This window comes from Thalia democratica, chromosome 3, assembly GCF_965202585.1.
Source record: "Thalia democratica chromosome 3, ktThaDemo2.hap1.1, whole genome shotgun sequence".
NCBI lineage: Eukaryota > Metazoa > Chordata > Thaliacea > Salpida > Salpidae > Thalia > Thalia democratica.
This window is the reverse complement of record NC_139167.1, coordinates 99840925-99864324: the sequence shown is the minus strand read 5'-3', so window position 1 is coordinate 99864324 and position 23400 is coordinate 99840925. Positions and strand designations below refer to the sequence as shown.

General features: G+C 23.2%; 1 protein-coding gene across 1 annotated transcript in view; it reads left to right on the top strand.

Moving 5' to 3' along the window:
* Nucleotides 1-3501: 3501 nt before the first annotated feature.
* Nucleotides 3502-23400, top strand: part of LOC145832679 (kelch-like protein 23) — a 37055-nt gene continuing 17156 nt past the window's right edge. The window contains exons 1-5 of the mRNA XM_082939981.1: nt 3502-3984; nt 7476-7704; nt 12755-12916; nt 18450-18563; nt 18795-18967. Of these exons, the coding sequence (XP_082796107.1) occupies nt 3502-3984; nt 7476-7704; nt 12755-12916; nt 18450-18563; nt 18795-18967 (1161 nt within the window). The remainder of the gene's footprint in view (nt 3985-7475; nt 7705-12754; nt 12917-18449; nt 18564-18794; nt 18968-23400) is intronic.

Below are 23400 nucleotides of genomic sequence, written 5' to 3'. Positions count from 1 at the left end.
CAGCAGTTTTACAATAATATAATGCTTCTGGCATGTTAGTATAATTTTTGCATTTAAATTGAGGACCATAAAATTTAAAAACACTTTTAAAAACTTTTCTGTTTTTATTCCTTCCTCCACAAACTAAAACACTGAAATCATCTTGGTTGCAATATCTGTTTTCATACAAAACCTTTGGTGGAAAATTAAAACTTTCTTGCATTCTTACTTCTTGTTTTGAACTTAACCAAAATGAATCCATTTAAGATTAAATTGAGACTTTACGAAAAAGCACAACTGTTTGTTGAAAAAAAAAAGTAATTTATTAAACACGCTTGTCAACTACATAAAAAATACAGCTAGATCACAAGCGTATATTGTTATAACAGTTTAATAATGTAAAAGGATATCCATATACTTTTAAAATCAATAAAAACTAAAAAAAAAATTATATAACAGCTTAGTTTTTTATTTGTTAGTTAACAATTGTTTAAAAAAAATGTTAAAACAACTATAATAATCGGAACTATACTGTTTACTATTAAAACTTATATGCATTCAAAAAATTTATATAGGTTAACTAATAACCAAGTTATAATTATAGAAGTTAGAATTATCTTAAAATGATTTTCTGCTCGAAAATGTGTAAACATATTTTTAGAAAGTTATCATGAACTAAAGTCTAAACTATAAAAACATGTTTTTAGCGTACTCTTATTTTTGATTATACTTTGATTTTTTAAACTAATCGTAACTTTCATCAACTCTTTCAATCAGGTTTTATTTAAGATTGTTATAACAGTCAAATACTTGAACAAAACTTATTATTTGTACCAAAATATTGAACATAAACTTCATAACAGAGGTAATCACTAATCAATATAAATTTTATTTTAGTAAACTAGAGTAATATTTTTAAATTTTTTATTTATAGCAGGTATGCTAAAACTTTTGTTCAAAATTTACTTTAACTTTTTAAAATATGTGCTAAAACTAGTAACACAAATTATAATATTATTTCATTTTAATTTTTGCTTGAAGAGTACAACAGCGTCTCTTTTAGTTTTAAATATTTATTATATCTAGTAAATATTATTTCAAAATTTAAATATTGTCCTTAAAAACATACTAGATAAATATAATTTATCTAGTAAAAATAAAATTCAACATACTGGATTTCTAGTTTTACTTCAAACGCGACAAATTTGACTTTGGTTTTAGTTTTATACAGTTTTAGTGGGAGACAAGCGGTAAATTTAAAATTTGTTAAAAAAATAATTGCAATATTAAGTTTGTTTTAATACACATAAAATGTAACAAAAACAATTAACTATGATATTCGATACACACTATGTACTGTAAACAAACAATTATAAACATAGATGTTGTGTAATGATTTTTTAAATTGTTTGAAAATGTTGTTATTTGATAAAATTAAGTGTTAGATATTAAAATAATTTTATTATAACTGGAAGTTTTGTTCGGGAACGGGTCAAAATTACACGAATGAACAAAAGTGCACGAAGAAAATTTTGCAGCAAGGGTCACTTTTGCTTGAGTTACATTTTTGCACGACAGTAAAAAAAAACTGAAAGTAAACTTATATTACAAAAACAAAAACAAAGAAAAAAATAAAAATAACTAACTAAAAAAAAAACTAATGACCGAGGGTGAGTTTTAGGGGTAACAGTGAGAGTAAAAAAAAAATTAATTAAAAAAATTTAAACAAAATAAATTAACAATTAAAAAAAAATCAACTTGTGCATAAATTTTTCCACGAAAAATTGTCTGCTCGCGCAAAAGTGACTTCGTGCAATTTTATCCCCTCTTGTAAAATTTTTTCGTGCTACTTTGTGCCCTCGTGCAATTTTGTACGCTTGTATAAATTTGACAACTACCCGTTTTAATTAGCTATCAATAAGGGTTTACTGTTAATCCTCATGTTTTAATTAATTAATTTAAATTTATTTAAATTCGATATAGTTTTAGTCCAGTAAATGTTAGATAAACTTTATTCAAGTTTGTTATGTTAGTATACACAGAAGGGGATATTTTAACAATTACTCCTGTTAGATTGACTCTCGCGTAAAAGTTTTGACTACATTTAAAGTATTTTATAAAGTATGATGTTCTCTATAGATTAGTTAGTGTTTGCAATTGTTCTTTATACCATTATTGATCATTCATGTCATACCTAGTTTTAAATAGAGTAGCCCTAAACAATATTTAATATCAGCATTTAGTATAAGTTTAGTATTAAATCAATTATGGTTTTCTATGTAGATGTACTATATTATAATCCTTTAATAACTTAAGTTTCTCAATTTAGCTGTTGCACAAAAAATAAGTATTTAACTTTTAAAGTGCAGCACTTATTCCTGACTACTTACAGGGTTGCCACTCATGAGGCTAAAAAGCCAGCCTGAGTCATCAATAACTAAATTAAGGTTAACGCAGAACTAAAATAAAAACAAAATAATTCTATAAAATACTGTTACTTTTTTGACAAGAGTTTTGTCTGAGTTGTTAGATACATTAACCTGTTAAGAAAACTTAAAATTATTTTTTGTAAAATAAAATATTAAAGTTGGTGAGTTCAATCGTAAATAGTATGTTTTACTAACACAATTTTTTATTTTTTTTAACAAATATTTTTAAAACTTGTAGAGTAAATGCATTACTAATGTTTAGATATTTCTGTACTGTATATTTCTTAAATGGTTGAAAAAAACAGCCGTACTTTTTAAATCTGAAATTACTTTTATAAAGTGTATTTAAAATTTTAATATTAAAATCTTTCAGAGATTTTAAGGAATGTTTTTTGTAAATTTTAGGTTCTCTAAAAATTAAAATAGAATTTTGTTTAGTTTAAAAAGTCCGAGATAATAATATTAGAAAAATCTCTGTCCCTACATTGTATTTTATAGGTTTCTAAATACTTCAATGTTTATAGAAACAAAATTTGCATTAAACAATAAACAGTTTAAACTATTCGAACCGTTGCAGTTTTAAAAATTTTTATAAGCTAACATAAAATAATTCTGTTTTAGTTTTTATCTATTTCCAACAACTTTAAAAAGTGTTTTCATAAAAATAAAAACAAAACCTCTTTTGTATAACTTATTTTTAAATTAAAATATTGTTCGAAGATTAAAAAAAAGTATTTTAAACTAACCCATTTATATTTTTAAAGTCGTACAAGAGCGTACATTTAAAAATTAACTGTATATCTTTTGTAATTTATGAGTATTTTAATAAGAATCGTTACTTATTTTTTCAATTAACAGTTGGTAAAGTATCAATTAATGCTAGATGGATTTATTATTGTCAAGTTCAAAGTTAATTGAAACAATGCAAGAAAATTTTAATTTTCTATCAAAAGTTTTGTATCAAAATAGATATTGCAACCAAGATGATTTCAGTATTTTAGTTTGTGGAGGATTTAACAATGAAATTAGTAAATTAGTATATAGTGATTATAAACTAGATGGTTGTGAACTTAAATGTGAAAAATTTACTGCAATGCCAAATGCAGTTGGAGATTGTAAAACTGCTGTCATTAATTCTGATTTGTTTGTTTTTTGCGGACTTAAACAAAATGGTGAGTATGATAGTTGTATTAGAAAATTTTGCAACAAAACTAAAACTTGGTCTTTTAAAACGCAGTCAGATTTAGAATACAATAGATGTTCTATTTGCTCTTTCAAGCAAAATCTATATGTAATTAGATACGATGGTTCATGTTTTGTTTACAATTTCGAAACCAACGAATCAAGTCAAATAGCTGATATGAGTATAAGTAGACGTTATGCAGCTTGCACAGTTTTTGAAGGCAAAATTGTTGTTTCAGGAGGTATAACATTGAAATATGTTGAAGCATATGACTATTATGAAAATAAATGGACTGATTTACCAGACATGATTGACGAAAGATATTGTCATGGTTCAGTTAGCATGGGTAACAAAATGTTTGTTATTGGTGGAGAAAATACTACAAGCTGTGAAGTATTTGATAGCTTTTCTAGAAAATTTACCTTAATAGAATCAAAGTTACCCAGATTTAATTCTTATTCGTCAACTAATTATCAAGCAGTATGTTTAGGTAGCACTATTTTCGTGATTAGCTTAAATTGGTATAAGATAACCATGTATATTTATGATGTTCAAAAAGTCGAATGGTCAAAAAAGAAAAGCAGTGTTATAAATAAAATAACTAGCCTGTCTTGTGTGAAATGCTATATAGATTAGTATTTAAATTATGTCGAAACAGTTTATGTTGTACAACTTAACTTTGTTATTTTAGACTACTTTGCATCTAGTTTATGTTTACTTATGAACTTTATTCGTTTAATAAAAATACTTATGTTCTTTTAAGTTTGTTTATTTATTAAATACATAATAAAGTATTTTTATTTAATCAGTTTTATAGTTAATTGTAGTATTTTACTTATGTGCAGTTTAACCGTAGTTTTTATTCTAACTAAAAGTAAGACACTTAGTTAAACAAAATAAAATTAATTGAATTATATACTTAAGTAATTTTTAAACATTTAAATTTGTGATTTCGATATTGTTAATAAGACAATTAATTATTTAACTAAGATGACATTTTTTTGGTAAATTTTTATTTACATATTTTTCAAATAACTTTTTGACTTAGAATGAAATAATCTGTTAGGTGATAGTTTGATAAAAAATCAAAGGAATAAAGCTTTGTATACAAAAATATCTAAAATTTCATTCAGTAGCATTAGAAAAACATGAAACTTAATTAATATTTTTAAAAATTGTTTTATGTTCTTACTTTAACTTAGAGAAAACCAAACATTAATTAAAAATTTGCAACGTTTACTTGTTTACGTAGAGTTTTAGTATGATTTATGTACAATTTTATTTTATTTTAATTTTTTTATAATACTTATGCTGGTGATCTACTGTCGATCTTAAACTTAAGAATCTAATATAAATTACTAATTTAACTTAATTCTAACAATACATAACTAAAAGAATAAAATAAAATACTTGACAAAACATTAATCACATTGTTACCAAGTTATCCAAGAAATAGTTGTAAGGATCAAAATTTAAGCAAGGAACTACATTTCGCTAAAACTAAAATTAATTTTAAACACAATTTAAGAAAATACTTAATCAAAATTGCAATATATAAGATAACTGTTCAAGAATATATGTTTAATCGTTTGCTAACAAAAGGTCCTATTGAAGTAACTTCACTGGAATATAAATAAGAAAGATTACTGTACAATTTGTTTTTATATATAAGATAGTTCTTAGATTTATAGTAATAAATTAAACACGCTAAGTATACTTCAACAAACTCTCGCCAAAGAGATACAGTTTTTTTATCATAATTGTAAAACGTTGATAACATTGAATAAAATACTTTATTTTTATTTTTATATATAATTAACAAACATTAGCATTTATACTTTTACGCTGTAAAATTTCCAATATATAAAATGTCACAAAAATTATATAAAGATATACAATTGTTTGTTTTACTATATTAAACTGTTGTTATTTGAAATTTTATAAAATCCGAAATGTAAAAGTTTAATTTGCTACAAAAATCAACTTAATAAATTTCAAGTGATTAAATTTGTAACACTTTTAAATAACAAAAAAGTTTGTCTTGTAAAAACTGATTGTTCAGTAATAAGTTAGTTAACTTTAACACACATAAAACTGTTTCTTAGTCAGTTGATTTAATTAAAAAACAAGAAAATGTTTTAACTAGGTAGATTCGATATGTGTACATGTTTTATTAAAACTTTAATTTATGGGATTTATTTTTGTTCAAAATATCAATAGTAAATTGAATTTCCGTGCACAAATGAGTTCGATCTTTTATATTCTAAAGTATATTATTTTGATTAAAACGAATATTTATTTTTCACCGGATACCACTTTTTTATTTACTATGTATTTATTGATTACATAAATAAATAAAACAATTCAAATATTTTTTGAAAACAAACAAAGTTAAGAGTAAGCTAAAAATCTTACAACTATAAAATAGATTCTACGTACATAAGACTATTGAAGTAATTTTAACATACTAATCATCACTGTATTTAACACAAGATTTTTTTTACACTACTGTTCTTTATCGACCAACATGTTTTATGAAGATAATAAACATACATAGTTGTGTTTTTCGAGCTCTGTACAAATTTTTTCTGGTCACGATATAAGATTACCTTTACAAAAAGCTTTGAGTTGAGATGACCAACTAATATTTAATTTTGGTGAGTTTAGTTCTATTAAAGTAATCTTTCTGGAAAAACTGTCAAATATAAACTGTTGATACCCGCATTTTAGCAATGATATAGATATCCTGGTAGGTTACTGTATTTTTACATTAAAAATTAGGACCATGAAGTTCAAAAACGCTTTTTGATTTTTTTTTAATTTTATCCATTTCTGCACAAACTAAAACAATGCAATTATATTAGTTACAATATCTGTTTTCATACAAAACTTTTTGTGGAACATTTAAACTTTTCGAATTGTTACTTCTTGTTTTGAACTTGACGAAAACGTATCTATCTGAGACTAACTTGAGACTTCAGGAATAAACACAATTATTTATTTAAAAATAACAATATGTGTACTAATTAAACCCATTAATTTCATAAAACATAAAGATAAATTTTTATACATAAAACAAGTCTTTTTCAACAACACATATATATTTCAACAATTTTCTTCAGTGTGATTACAATTGTAACAAGGTAAAACAAATTTTAAACTTATATAGCCTTTTTAATTATATGAGAAATTATCAATCAAGTAGCAAAAAAACCCTAAACTATAACAAAAAAATTAAAAACAACACGGAAAACGTAATTAACTGTAACAATTTAAAACAAAACAAAATTAGACTAATTTAAACAAGGATAATGAGTAATCAAATTCTCTTTGTTTGCATAATTCTGGCTTGTTTAAGTGAATATAAATAGCTTCTATTTTAATTAAATCAAAAATGTTCGTGCAACTTCTTAAAACTTTAAACTTTGTCTCACTGTAATTATTACCACATTTAGTTTTATGTATTTACATTGACAAACATATTTATGGGCTATCTTGAATACAAAGTTCTACCAGAATTCGATTCAAATTGTAAGTACATGAGATACGTGGATGATTGTTTTGTTATCAGTGATAGTGTAAAAGTTAGTAATTTATTGTTTGAGAGGTTAAACTCTTTGCATAGTGCTATTAAATTTACAAAAGAAAATGAAGAAAATGATCAAATATCATTTTTAGATGTTTTAATCAAAAGAAAGGATAATAAATTCATAACGTCTATTTTCAGAAAACCATTTACTGGTCAATACCTTAACTTTTAATCATATTGCAGTAAAAGAAGAAAAATTGGTTTGATTAAAACCCTATTTCATAGAGCCAATAAAATATGTTCGCCAGAAGTATTTCAGAATGAACTTAAGGTTATAAAAGAATTACTAATAAAGAACGGATATCCTAATCCGTTGATTGATAAGGTATTCAAAACTGAATTGAAAAGACTAAATTACACAAAACCTTATGGACCAGAGAAATGTCCTGTTCTATTAATTTTGCCCTATGTTGGTGAAAAATCAAAACAAGTTGAAAGAGATATCAAGAATATGACAGAAAAAGTTTACCATGCTTCTAAACCAAGAGTAATTTTTACATCTGCTGCTATCCTAAATCCTAGAGGTAAAGATCTAATATCCTACAAACACAAAAGTTGCGTGGTATACACGTATAAATGCTGTTGCGCAAACAGCTATATAGGACAAACTTCCAGGCATTTAGAAACAAGAATAAAAGAGCACGTACCTAAGTGCGTGAAAGACCATATCAAAAATCAACCGAAGAAAATGAGTAATGCAACCTTAAACGCAACAAAAAGATCATCAATTTCAGAGCACTTAGTAAAAAATCCTAAATGTGGTAATAATTACAGTGAGACAAAGTTCAAAGTTTTAAGAAGTTGCACGAAAATTTTTGATTTAATTAAAATAGAAGCTATTTATATTCACTTAAACAAGCCAGAATTATGCAAACAAAGAGAATTTGATTACTCATTATCCTTGTTTAAATTAGTCTAATTTTGTTTTGTTTTAAATTGTTACAGTTAATTACGTTTTCCGTGTTGTTTTTAATTTTTTTGTTATAGTTTAGGGTTTTTTTGCTATTTGATTGATAATTTCTCATATAATTAAAAAGGCTATATAAGTTTAAAATTTGTTTTACCTTGTTACAATTGTAATCACACTGAAGAAAATTGTTGAAATATATATGTGTTGTTGAAAAAGACTTGTTTTATGTATAAAAATTAAAATTAGCAGACATATGTTTAAAATTATAAAGATAAATTCTAAATTTGTATTGCTATAGTTGTTGAAAGATGTACAAGATACTCTACATATATAGTTTTAAAATTTTTACACTTTATTGAACTATAAATATTTTAACCAACAAGTTTTTATGATTTTCGTTCTTATGCTAATGTTTTAAATAAACCATATCAGTAGTTATTAAAGATAATTAAGAATCAGATAAATGAAGTTTTTTCAAAATTTAATTTTGTTCTGATAATGATATCTTTAATTATTTAACTATTAATTCTAAGGCTAAACTGCTTTGTTTAAAAAAAAAGTTACTCAGAAGGTAACTTATGAAAAAAATATTTCAATTTTTTTTAAATTAATATGAAAGAAATTGAATTTAAAAAGTATTAAGAAAATATTGAAATTTAAAATTTTAATAAGACTTAACTACAAAAGGTTTGATCATAGTTAGACATGTACAACAACAGTACTTACTAAGTAAACTAACTACAGTATAAAACTTTTAAGTGACAGAAATTTCTCCTATTTTATTGTGCTGAAATTGCTTTAAATTTAACTAACACGTGTTGAAAGCGATAAAAACAAATAAAAGTTTTATTTACTCAAAACTTTTCAAAATTGTATACAAAAAACGAGCCATCGTATCTCATTAAATAAATGTTTTGTTTAAAAGAACAAATTAAAATGTTGTTGTATTTTATTTTTAATTTTGGTTTATGTTACCACGTTTTAGTTTTGTTATAAAACATGCTAGCAGATACATTAAGTTTTCCACCTTGCGAATAGCCCCAAAAACATATTAATCTGAGTTAATAGCAACAAGTTTACAATTATGAAATTCCTCTGGCATTGAAGTAAAATTTTAACATAGTAGTTCTGGACCATCTAGTTTACAAACACTATTAACAAACTGCCTACTATCAACATAAGTTCCTCCACAAACTAAAATACTGAAATCATTTTGGTTACAATATCTATTTTCATATAAAATTTTTGATAGAAAATAAAAATTTTCTTGCATTGTTTAAATTGACTTTGAACTTGACAAAAACAAATCCATTTAGCATCAATTGATACTTTACCAACTAACATAACTGTTAATTGAAAAATAAGTAACGATTCTAATTAAAATACTCATTTTTTCCAAAAGATATACAGGTAGTTTATAAATGTATACTTTTATAAGACTTTAATAGTACAAACGGATTGGTTTAAAATACTTTTATTTATCCTTAAACAATATTTTAATTAGAAAATTAGTTATACAAAACAAAAGTATTTTTAAAGTTGTTGCGAATAGATAAAAATTAATACAGAATCATTTTATATTAACTTTAAAAATTATTAACACTAGAAAAGTACGCATATTTTAAACTGTTTATTCTTAAAACTAAATTTTGTTTGTATAAACATTGAAGTATTTAGAAACCTACTAAATACTAAGTATGGTCCGAGATTTTTCTAATTTTTATTTTCTTGAACTTTTTAAACTTAATAAAATTCTAGTTTTATTTTTATAAACCTCAATTATCACAAAATTTTTCCTAAAAAGTCTAAAACGTTTCAAAAATTCAACTTCTAAATATACTTTATAATTTCAGATTTAAAAAGTATGGTTTTTTTTTTCAACCATTAAAAAAACATAAACATCATAGAAATATTTAAACATTAGTAATATATTTACTGTAATAAAATCAAAAATATTTCTTGAAAAAATACAAAGAAGATAGTATTTTAGTAAAATATTTTATTTAGGTATACTAACTTTGTTATTTCATTTTTCAAAAATAATTTTATGTTTCCTTAAGAGGTTAAATGTCCCTGACAACTCAGACAAAACGGATTCAAACAAGGTCAACTTGTTAAAACAACGGGATCTTTGATCAAGAGAATGAATAGTATTTTGTAAAATCACTTTGTTTTTTTAGTTTTTTTAGTTCTGTATTTCAGTCTAGTTTATGATGACTCCCATGAGTGGCAACTTTGTAAGTAGTCAGAAATAAGTGCTGCACTTTAGGAGAAAAAAAAAACATTTTTTGGTGCAACAGCTAGATAAAGAAATTTAATTTGTTATAGGATTATAAAGTAATGTACATCCACACAGAAAAACAAAATTGAATTTAAAGTAAACTTATACTAAATGCTGATATTAAATAATACTTAGGGCTACTCTGTATAAAACTAGGCATAACATAAATGATTATGTTGTATTAAAGAACTATTGCAAAGACTAACAAATCTATAGAGAACATCATACTTTATAAAAAACATTAAATGTAGTCAAAACTTTTACACAAGAGTAAATCTAAAGAGTAATTTTTAAATTATTCCCTACTGTGTTTTACTAACATAGCAAACTTAAACAAAGTTTAACTAAAATTAACTTGAGTAAAACTATATCAAATACTAAATAAATCTAAATTTATTAATTATGATATGAGAAATAAACAGTTAATCCTTTTAAATGCTAATTAAGACGGGTAGCTGTCAAATTTGCACGAGCGTACGAGGGGAAAAAATTTTCACGAAGAAGTTTTTGCACAAAGATATTCTCACGAGGGGATAAAATTGCACGAATATAATTTTGCATGAGCAGGAGAAAATTTTGAACGGGTTGGGTTTTTTTTAAATCCTAATTTTTTTTTGTTTTTTCAACTAATTGTTTTTACTATCACTGTTACCCCTAACCCTTGCCCTCGGTCGATTGGTAGCTTTTTATTTTTTCGATTTAATATTTTTTTTTCTATTCGTGTTTTTTTATTTTTTTGTCTCTTGTAAAAATTGACCATTGGTGCAAAATTGTTTTCGTGCATTTTTGTCTTCGTGAAACTTTGACCCGTTCCAAAATAAAACTTTTAATTATTAAAAATTAATTTCAATATCTAACACTTAATATTATCAAAAAATAACGTTTTAATACAATTGAAAAAACATTAAACAATATCTATGTTTAGAAACTTTTTTATTTTACAGTACATGTATGATAATACAAATTTGATATTGCATATTTTTTTAATCTATTATTTTGAATTTGACCGCTTGTCTCTCACTAATATGTTATAAAACTAACAAACTAAAACCAAAGTCAAGTTTGTCGCGATTGAAGTAAAACTAGAACTCGACATATTTACTCATGTAAGTTGAATTTTATTTTTGAGTTATTAGTTTTAGCACATATTGTTGAAATTTTAATTAAATTCAGTATAAAAATTTTAGCGTACTTGCTACTAATAAAATATTTTAAAATGTAATTCTAGTTTACTAGAAGAATAATAATTTAATTAATAATTACCTCGGTTTTAAAATTTATATTCCATATTTTGGTACAAACAATAAGTTTTGTTCTAGTAATTGATTGTTATAACAGTCTTAAATAAATCCTGATTTAAAGAGTTGATGAAGGTTAGGATTAGTTAAAAAATCAATGTATAATCAATAACAACAGTCTACTAAATTAACTTTTGTAGCTTAAATTTTTATTATAATTTTTTAAATCATCTTTACATATTTTTTAGCCATAAATAATTTTAAGATAGTTCTAATTATCTTAAATATAACTTGGTTATTTGTTAATCTTTATAAATTTTTCTTTTTTAATTGAATGCATATAGATTTTAATAGTAAACAATTAAAATAGTTCTAAATACTATAATTATTGCATGAATAATTTTTGTTAACAATTATGAACAAAACTAACAAAAAATTTATTTGTTGTAAAACAAAAATTGTTATTGTTATTTAGTATTGATTTTATAAGTATTGTGGATAGCCTTCTACACTTTTAAATTGTAAAAACAATAAACGCTTGTGATCTAGCTGTTTATTTTAAATAATTGTCAAGCGTGTTTTATAAATAAAAAAGAAATTCAACTAACACTTGTGCTTTTTCGTAAAGTCTCGATTTAATCTTAAATGGATTCATTTTGGTTAAGTTCAAAACAAGAAGTAAGAATGCAAGAAAGTTTTAATTTTCCACCAACAATTTTATATGAATACAGATATTGTAACCAAGATGATTTCAGTGTTTTAGTTTGTGGAGGAAGGAATAAAAACGAAAAGTTTCAAAAAGTGTTTCTAAACTTTATGGTCCTCAATTTAAATGCAAAAAATATACTTACATGTCAGAAGCGTTATATAATTGTAAAACTGCTGTAATTAATTCAGAATTTTTTGTTTTTGGTGGATATACACAAAGTGGCGAGTATAGTAGTTATGATAGAAAATTATGCAATAAAACTAAAACTTGGTCATGTAAACCACAACCAGATATAGACTATCAGAACTGTTCTATTTGCTGTTTCAAGAAAGACTTTTATGTAATAAGATACAATGGTACTTGTTTTGTTTACAATTTTAAAACCAAAAAATTAAATCAAAGGGCTAATATGAATGAGCATATCAAGCTTTGACAGTTTTTGAAGGCAAAATCGTTGTTACTGGAGGTTACAAACGAAAGTCCGTAGAAGCATATGATTACTATGAAAACAAATGGACTTATTTTCCTGATATGGTTGAATATAGAAGTCGTCATGCATCAGTTAGCCTGGGTAACAAGTTGTTTGTTATTGGTGGATGTTATATTACATGCTACGAGGTGTTTGATAGTTTTTCAAGAAAATTTACTCTATTAAAAGCAAAATTACCCAAATTAGACTCTCGTAGTGAATTTAAACACCAAGCTGTATGTATAGGCAACACTATTTTATTGCTAAGCGAAAATTACATAGATGAAGCTACGAAAGATATAACCATGTATGTTTATAATGTTACAAAAAACATTTGGTCGATAAAATGTGTATATTTTTAAAAAACTTGACTAGCTTATTTTGTGTGAGATACTATATAGATTATTGTTAAAAACTTAATCGAATGATTTATGTTTGTAGAACCTTTACTCTTTTGTTTTATATGTACTTGTTTTGTAAAAGCTTTTTCTGACTTCGTTCGTTTAATAAACTTGTTTAAGTATTGTGTTTTCATGTAAGCAATATATTCTTTGTGAGTTTAGCCGATGTAAAACAGATATTGGCTCATTTGCGACTAGTAAATAATTACCACTTTACATTATATTAAAAAGAAAGTTTACGAATTTAGACAGTTTTTAAAAAGTTGTACGCACAACTTTTTCTGTTTTTTATTCTTTAATATCTGTAAAACTGAAATTTGTCCTTTATTTTCATCTCTGATATGCTAAACCAAAATTTTTTTTTATTAACATTTTAATTTAACACTTTTTATTTTAACCGTACTGTTTAAAAAAAAATCATAGAATAATAAGTTTAATGCTGTTGAATGTAATCAATTTTTGTATATTTTACATCTGAACGAATTGATCTTTAGATTTACACTTCAAACAGTTGGTTGAAAAAGAATTGTAGTGTTTTAAAAACTGTACTAAAATGGCTAACTTCTATAATTTACGGACATAAGTTCAGTTTAATCTGTCTTGTTTGGTAAAATCTTAACTCTTCTGTTTTATTTTTATCTAAATTTTTTACAGCTGACTTTAAAAATTTTTGTTAAACAAGTTGATTTGTCTAAACAGAACTTATTCAAAAACTAATTAACACTGAAAAACTATATATTAACATGTATAAACATTATTAACCATTTTATACTTGTAAAATCAACTCGATTTATGTAAAGTAATTAATATATACCCAATTGTAACTAACATATACTTTTATTTGTTCAATAATATGTTTATGTATTTTAATGTAAACCGTACAGATGATTATACAAATGGTTTTATATACTATTTTTGGATTGAAAAAAGGAAACTATAGAAGTGCTAAGTAATCAAATTGCTACCAGTAAATATTTAAAAAGTGTTACTAAAAAAGTTTAAAAAAATGTTAAGTTAAATTTGCTAAACAAAAAATAAATAAATAAACTTTCAATAAAAAAAATATTTATGATAACTTATTTGATATTTCAAAAGATTGTTTAAATTTTTACTTGATGACAATGTAAACCTACTAAAATTTTTACGTTAGTAGGCTTTTAATACTTCAACTTTCATAAAAAAAACAGTTTAAAAAATGATGATTAAAATTATTTAAGCTGTTATTGTACAAAAAATTATCAGAGACTATTATTTTTTATTTAGTTTTTTAGTGTTATCAATAAATGTTAATAATTTTTATCTAAAAATAAATTACAAATTTTAAAGCTATAATTTTATATTGATAAATTTGGTTTAAAAAGAGGTCATGCTGTGACTTCAAACTGAGTAAAGAATATTTAAACTTTTATGTAATTAACAAATGTGTATAATTTATTAGTTGTTTTTTTATGTTAGCTGTTTTTGCTTGTAAGGTATCAATTTAAAGCTATATGGATTCGGTTTAGTCAAGATAAAATACAATTGTATAAGTGCAAGAACGAAAAAAGTTGATTTTACACTTAAAGTTTTATATGAAAAAAATATTACAACTAAATTTTAGTGTATGATACTTAAAAAAAAAAAATTTTACCATTAATGTTTCAATAGAAATTTTAAACTGTTTAAGAAAAGTATCTGCATACAGTATTAGCAACTCGTAAATTTTACAAAATAATAAGCTATTCAAGAGAGTTTATATGCAAAAATTATAAAAAAAATATTTGTAGATCTGGTTTATTTAAAAATAGTTATAAAGTTTTTAAATGTTTAAACTTTTACTACATTTTATGAATAACTGCACCACTGAAAGTCAGTAGACTACTACTAAAAACATCTTAAAATGATATCTTTTGACAATTTTTTTTTATATACAGTATAAATTTTGTTTCAAATGTTATAATTATCATAATATAGTTTGTTTAGTGTATGATAAGCATCTGTTGGTAATTCTCGAGTTGATAGCTAAATTAAACTTTTACTCAGTTTTTGATACTTTTTAGGTGTAAAACTAACAACAATTGCTTATTTTGATAAGTTAAATTTGAATTAAAAAATAACTTACACGCATGATGACATTTTTAAAATGCTTGGAAATTATATTTAATAGACAAAAAATTTATGTACTTTATTTTGACATCATTTTAATTCTACACCAAAGCTTATCTTTTATTATTTAGATAAATTAATGATAAACTTTAGTTTTACAACTGAGTGAATATAAGTGACAAATATAATAAAAAAAATAAGTTAATAAACTTTAAATTTGTATCTATGTTCAAAAATAGTTTGAAAATTAGTATAACTGTTTAAAGTCAAGGATAATAAATATAATGATATTTAGTATTTTTCTAATTAAACAAACTATTTGAAGGTCGAATTTTGGTCGAGGAGCGAAGGTAATCAACCTTGCTTACGAAATATGGTAAACTAGCAGCAAAAATTTGTTTAGAGTTATAATTCTAAATTATGTGTATAGAACTCTTACATAAATTGTAAAAACAATTATGTACAGTCATAATACTATCTAAATCACTAATTTTAAAACAGGTCTTACTAAGGTAAATGAAACTTGAACAGATTCTTAAATGATATATTAAAAACTAAAATATTTAATTAGAACACATTTTATTGGTAAAAACCATAAAATAAAAAAATTACTAAAAAAAGACTAGTGAAGTATCCGAGTTATGTTTTTTTGATATTTTAGTTTTATTTAAAGTAATTATTTTTATTCTAGTAAAAATAAACAATTTAATTAAACTTTTGTTCAATATTTATTAAAATAAAAATTGTTAAAATAAAACGTGTGCTTATTTATGTATTTCCTCAATTATAACTGTAAATTACATTAGAGTATTAATATTGTTGTACTATTTACATTCAATTATTTTGTAAGCTTTAAAAAGTTAAAATAGTAAATTTTTATTTATTTGTAAAATTTGATTTTTAATTATGTCCATTACAAAAAGTTAGTATACAAAACCTGCTTGTTACGTGGATATTTTGAGAATTTTGATTATTAAAAAAAACATTTTGCTCAAGTATTTAAATATTTTGCACGATAATCTACTTTTTGAGGAAAAGACAGAAAACAATTAAATTCTTTTTTCATATTTAAAAGTGGGAACAGAAGTAATTAATAAAAACTAGTTGTTTACTGGACAAAATTTAACATTTTCTTCATCTCTTTTGTGATAAATAATCTATTTATTTTGGCATTTTAAAGTTTTATTCATTTTATATTTAGATGTTTTCTCAACATTTTACAATAATGCTTTAGTAAAGTAGCAATTTTTACAACATGCATAACTAATATGTGATAAAAATTTTAAATAAACCTTTACTGCACTGTAACATTTACTTTTCTAAGTTTAAATGAAGAAATTAACGTAGCAATTTAGCTTTGCTTAGTTAAAAAAAAAACATTTTAACTTCAAAATAACTTTAAGTCAATTATATTTAATTTAAAGTTTAAATATTTTCAGTATAAAAACATACTTAAAAGCTAGATTAAAACAAGTTTTAAACTGCAAAACAGTTAATTTAAATTACTCCTTTAGCTTGTTACAGTACACAATAAACATAAATTTTAATTGCTAAAATTATACCAAGATTATAATTTAAATACTCAATAAAGTAGAAAAAACAGTTATATACTTCGTTTTATCATTTTATTCGTATATACTTTGATAAACAAACGACAGCCTTAAGTATAAACTTTTTTTATAAGGTTTAAGTATAATAGTTTTTTTTAAGGAATGTTAACAAATACTTTGCTATATTAATGGATACTGATCTGGATTCCGCCGGTTACTAATTTTTTAAAACCCCTAGACGACTTTGTGAATGAAAGTAAATATCTTGTTTTAGTCTTATTAACTTTAAAATATGCTAGTTTTTTTGTAAATTTAAAATACTTTTAGAACTATTTTAAAAACTTTGTTGACATTTTCAAAGCAACTTGTTATTTTTATTATGTTTTTTATAAAGTAAACAAAATTTTAATGGTTGTGAATGGAACTTCTGTAAACTTTTTAGCCATGTAAAAGGCCATATTGAAATTTTTCTAATGGTTTGATGACAAGTTAGCTGATAACTACTGAAATATAAGTGAAAAGAAATTACTATTAGGAATTTAATATAAAGATAATGTGCAAAAGCCTATATCTTAATTTTAGACTTAAATTATTTCAATTTAAGTTTTAAATGTTAAACGCACTATATTTTCTTTCTACGGTGCAACTTTATTCTAAATCCATTTAAGTTGTTTTAAGTAATCGTTTTTTTTATATAGAATTTTAAAATAAAATCTAAAGAACTTGTAGACATTATTAATTTTTTTAACTTTTTTCTGTTTTCAAAATACGTTTTTTAGTTGAACTGGTTGTAAATAGTTGTAAATAGTTGTAACAAGCTGTTTTTTCTAAAACTTACAGCTTGAAATTACTAGAAACTACAACAACCTAATCTTTAAAGTTGTAGCATGCTGTCTGAAAATATACATTTGTTGTTTATACATAGTACTCTATTTGAAAATTCCATAATTTGAATTTTGTTGTTGTAAAATTTAATTTATATAAGTTTTTAGTTTTACCTTTATAAGCATTTTAAGCGTAGACGTTAAATTACATTTTTGAAATTATAAGGTTTATAACATTCACTTTTAGTTTAAAATAAATGAGTTGATTTTTAGACACAAAACACTATTTTGTAGTTGAATAAGTTGTAAATGATATTTCAATATAAATTTTTGTTTTGTAGTATAAGAAGTGTACGAATTGATAAGCAAAAGGTTCTCTAAAAATCAAGTCTTTAGATCAATAATTTCTGTGTCGTTTTTATTCTAAAATCAAAGAAATATATACAGTATAGGAAATTTAAAATTTAAAAAGTGCTGTTTATTTTAAAAATATTTAAAATATAGTGTCTGCTACAATTTAATGTTGTTTTAGTAATAAAAATAGTATTTTATATTTATAATTTATGAAATAAATAAGTCTATTTTTAAACAATTGCTGTGTTTATTCTTAAAGCTTAAACTTAATGCTAGATGGATTCGCTAATGTCAAGTTCGAAATCTATTGTAACAGCACAAGAAAGTCTAGATTTTCCACCAAAATTTTTGTATGAAAATAGATATTGCAACCAAGATGATTTCAGTATTTTAGTTTATGGAGGAAAGAATAAAAACAAAAAAGTTTCTAATAGTGTTTACAAATTAGATGGTCCTGAACTAAAGTGTGAAAAATTTACTTCAATGCCAAAGGAGCTTGGTGAATATGGAACAGCAGTTGTTAATTCAGACTTGTTTGTATTTGGTGGATATTCGAAAAATGGTGAGTTCGATAGATGTGTTAGAAAGTTTTGTAACAGAACTAAAACTTGGTCATGTAAACCGCAGTCAGATATAAAATACAAAAACTTTACTATTTGCACTTTTAAGCAAAACATTTATGTAATAACATATGATCGTTCGTTTTTTATTTACAATTGTGAAATCAACAAGTACAGTCAATTATCTGATATGAAAGAAAGAAGATATTATACAGCTTGTACAATTTTTGAAGGCAAAGTTGTTGTTACTGGAGGTTATGATTTTAATTCCATAGAAGCATATGATCATTATGAAAACAAATGGACTAACTTACCTGATATGATTGAAAGAAGACTTGATCATGCTTCAGTTAGCATGGGTAACAAGCTGTTTGTTATTGGTGGAGCATGTACTACAAGCTGTGAAGTATTTGACAGTTTTTCCAGAACATTTACTTTAACAGAAACTAAGTTACCCAAAATTAATTCTTCTTGGACATCTAAATACCAAGCTATATGTAAAGGTAGCCTTATTTTTGTAATTAGTTCAAATCCGGAAAAGGCAACTTTGCTTGTTTTTAAAGTTCGAAAAAACAAATGGATTAAAATGAAAAGCAGTATTATAAAAAACCTGAATAGCTTGTCTTGTATAAAATGCTATATTGAATAGTATACAGATTATATCGAAACTTTTTTTGTTGTAAAACTTTCCTGTTTAATTTATGTGTAAGTAATTTTCACCCAGTTTAAGTTAATTTATAAACTTTATTTGTTAAATAACCATAGTTGCTTTTTGTATATTCTTTTATTTAATATAAATTATTTAAAAAATTTTAAAGTTGAAGGTATGGCTTCCATTATGTATAGTTAATTTTGTATACCTTAGTCTAAAAGCAAAATTTATTTTGTAAGAAATTTAATAAAAAAATTTAATAAAATAAAATTAATATTAGTTATTAATTTTATATTGTTAATTTGTTAATAATTGACGTTAATTTTCTATCTAAGATAGTATTTAAATTTCATATATCTTTATTAAAATTTGTTTTCGATAAGTTATCAACTACTTGTTTTGAAATTTAAGACGAAATAAATTTTATTTAGTCAAGTAATTTATAGTTTTTTGTCAATTTAGTCTGAGTTTAATCTATGTAAAATTTAATAAGACCAGATTCAAAATAAAATTTATTCGAAAATTGTAGAACTAGTCACTGTTTTTTGTTTATAGTTTATGTAAAGGGAGTTTTAGTTTTAAGCAGACCATTTCGAGTCATTCAAGTATACTTCCTGGAAATTTAAATATACTATACGCTTAACTCCATGATCTACATTTATCTAACTGAACTTAATTTTATATTAGTTAAATTCCTTTAAGTATTTTATAATACGTAAAAATGTTATTAAAAAAATTAAAAACTTGTTGAAGAATACAATTCTAATATTTATTTTAAGTTCAATCTTTTTATTGCTATTAACTTTAAACGTTGGTCAATTTAATAGATAATTCTTTAACATACTTCAAAACATTTAAAGAAGGCTATTGAGGGTTTTTCAGTTAGCATATAAACTTTTACAAATATTTATCGATCCTAGTTAGTTTTTTTTTAGCTATTGTAATTTTTTTTGAATAACTAACGACGTCATCTTTAAGCAGCAGAATAACGTTTATTTAAAACTTGTTTGTATCAACTTATTTATATTCAAGTAGAAATTATTATCTAATCCGTTTTCACCTCACTTATTTTTTAAATTGTTCATGTCGTATAGAATATTAACGATAAATAGAATGCTTTTTAAGTATACTTTTAATAACTTGTTTAAACGATTAAAATCAGTATCTGTAAATATTTTTTAATTCAAAAGTAAACTTTTAAATTTATTACAATAATTTTAAATACATTTATGAGATTAGCATATCGAAAATATTATTTGAAGAGTTTTATGAGATAGTAAAGTATGTAAACTGACAAAAATAGTCTAGCTAACGTTATTAATTTATATATATTACATAGAGCATTTTAAAATGTTGAAAGCATTATTTTCTTTTTAACATTCTTTTGATAGTTTTTTAATTGAGCTTGGCAAAAAATTGTAGCTCAAAGTAAAAAAATAATAATTTACGACATAATGTTTAAACAACAGCTTTATTTTTTTAAATACAAACTTACGTCTTTCACAGGTTTCATTTAATAAAAAAAAATATTTTATAAAGATGTCATTCAAACGATAAACAAATACTGAAGTCCATTTTACTTAATTTGTTTTTTTTTACATCGCTTAGTCTTAAAAGCTTTTTGTGCGCAAGAAATTAGTTGTGACGTAACAAACGTTGATCACATGGTGATAAGAGAAGATATTGCTATATATTAAAACAAGATTTCTAGCAAAAGACGAATTTTGTGAATTCTTCCCCATAAATTTTATTTGCAGGCTACTTAAGCTTATATGTTTTAAATTACTTAGTAGTATTTTGCCAGCTTTTCACAATTTCAGCTTCTTTACAGAAGTTTTATTTTGTCTTTTAAGTATTTTATTATTTGCTTATAGAACTTTTAATCTCGTTTTGTAGCTTAAGTAAAAGTTTTTTTTTCTAAAGTTTTAAAAAGCATAAACTGTGTTTTTATTTTTATTTTATTAAACAAGAATTTGAGTTAATTTCGAAAAAAAAATATATAAACATATAAGTTAGTTAACTGTTTTTAAAGTTTTATCTCTTTTGTTTCGTTTTATTGATTGTTTAATTTTTTAAAAATTAAATGCTTATATTATAAAAAATATTTCTTAGCTCGTAAGAAAGTTTAAAAGCATCTAGTGAACGACTCAATAAAAAAAAAACGTTTCTTTGTAAACCAGGTAATTTAACCAAGCTTTTCAAAATTTTTTTATCGTTCAACATTAAATGTATTATTTTAAATACACAAAAGCGCATTTAGCTACTTTAATTAGAATTTATTATTTTATAAATTACAGTTACTTAAACCATTTTTGTTGTTGATTTAAATCTTTCTATAAATATCTATTTTAAATTGTTTTGCAGTATAATGGAAGCAAATTTCTTTTTATGATAAATACTAACTTTTTTGTTATTAGCATAAAATTAATGTTATACATGGAGTTGTTTTTCATTATATGACAAGTGTTTTAGAAGTGGTGTTTTTTAACTTTCTTTACTTTTTTTTTAATCTAACTACTTAGCTTCAAAAAAAAAAAGCCAGTTTATATTTAGCTTCAATATTTTTAGTTTTGTAAAAAGTAGAACATGTAAAGAAATAAATGAAAATAACAGAAACCAAAGTAAATAATATATATAACAGAATAAAACAAAATCACTTAAGCTTAGAATAAATTGATCTATAAAACTTCAGTTTTGGTACAATTTTATGTTTGTTGTTATTTATAAAACTAGAAAAGATACATTTATTTAGTTTACCTCGTTTTTTTTTTTATTTTGAAATGTAATGTTTTATTTTGAAGTCATTTTATTCATTAATGCTAACTAAATATGTCAAAATTATATATTTTTAAAATAAGTATAACTAATAGTAGTGCTTAATAAAAAATGACCTTAATAACTGTTTTGAAAGTATTTTTGATAAGACTGTTAATATAAAATTTTACTAAAAAAAATAGTTGTTTTACATTAAATTAAAGTAAGATAAGTTGAGCTAGTTAAAAAAAACTTAAAATATTCATACAAGAGCAATGTTTAATGAAAATTACAAAATGAATATATGCACTTGAATACCTTTAAAATAAAAATAAATGTTCATAATTTGCCTACATAACTATATAACATATATTTTACCTTAGTAGAAAAATCAAATTGTACTTTTATTCATTTTTTTTTACTTTAGCGATAAACTTTAGCTTCAGACAACTGAGATAAACTATAAACAATTTTTTATGTAACTGTTTACATCAAGACTTTTAAAATAATATGTAGAAGTTATTAATAATTTGTTGTTAATGAACAAGTAAAAAAAATAAAAACTCTTAGAATACAATGTTTATTTTCATTTCAATAACAAATTATTACGACGTAAAACGACAATAAAAAATCAAGTTAAATAAAAATATCATAAAAAACATTTAGTATAAAAATAAAGTATAGAAAAATCATACTCAACTTTTTCGTTTACGAAGTTTGGAGTTACCAAACCTAAAACTATCTAGAACCTGTAAGAAATTAAAAATAGTTCACCTTAGTAATTGTGCTTTATTTGAAATTAAAGCGTGAAATTTCAATAAAATAGATAAAAACTCACTGTTATGTCAGTATAAAGCTCAAATGTAAGCAATTTTCAACAAAATAATTGCCGTCTTCTAAAAGTTTTAAATTTAGAAAGTTTGTTTGAGAAATAATTTATAGAAAGTTTTTTAATTTTGCGCATTTAAAATATTAATAACTGAAAAAAAAACTTTTAAATTTTTAAATTTGAATTGATGTTGTTAAGTATGGTTTTTTAAAGAGTTTCTATGTTACTTCAACTTTGGTTAAAATTTTACACTGAATGAAAATTTTGAAAAACAACGGAATTAAATTAAATTCAATGTAACTTTCTTAATTGATAAAAAACAGTTATAAAAGTTTATTTAAAAAATTTTTAATTAAAACAACAACACTAAACTAAATTGTATAATTGGAACAACCTTAAGTGAATTTTATAAATATAATAATGACTCTAATAACCTAAAAATATTTCTTAAATTGATAACAACAATTACTTAGGAAATACCTTTATTAATTTAAGTTATCAATATAATATACATTATATAAAAGATTCTTTTACGTCACATATACATTTTGTTGCTCAAAATTTTACTTCTTCAAAGTTTATACTTAAACAAATGTACAAAACA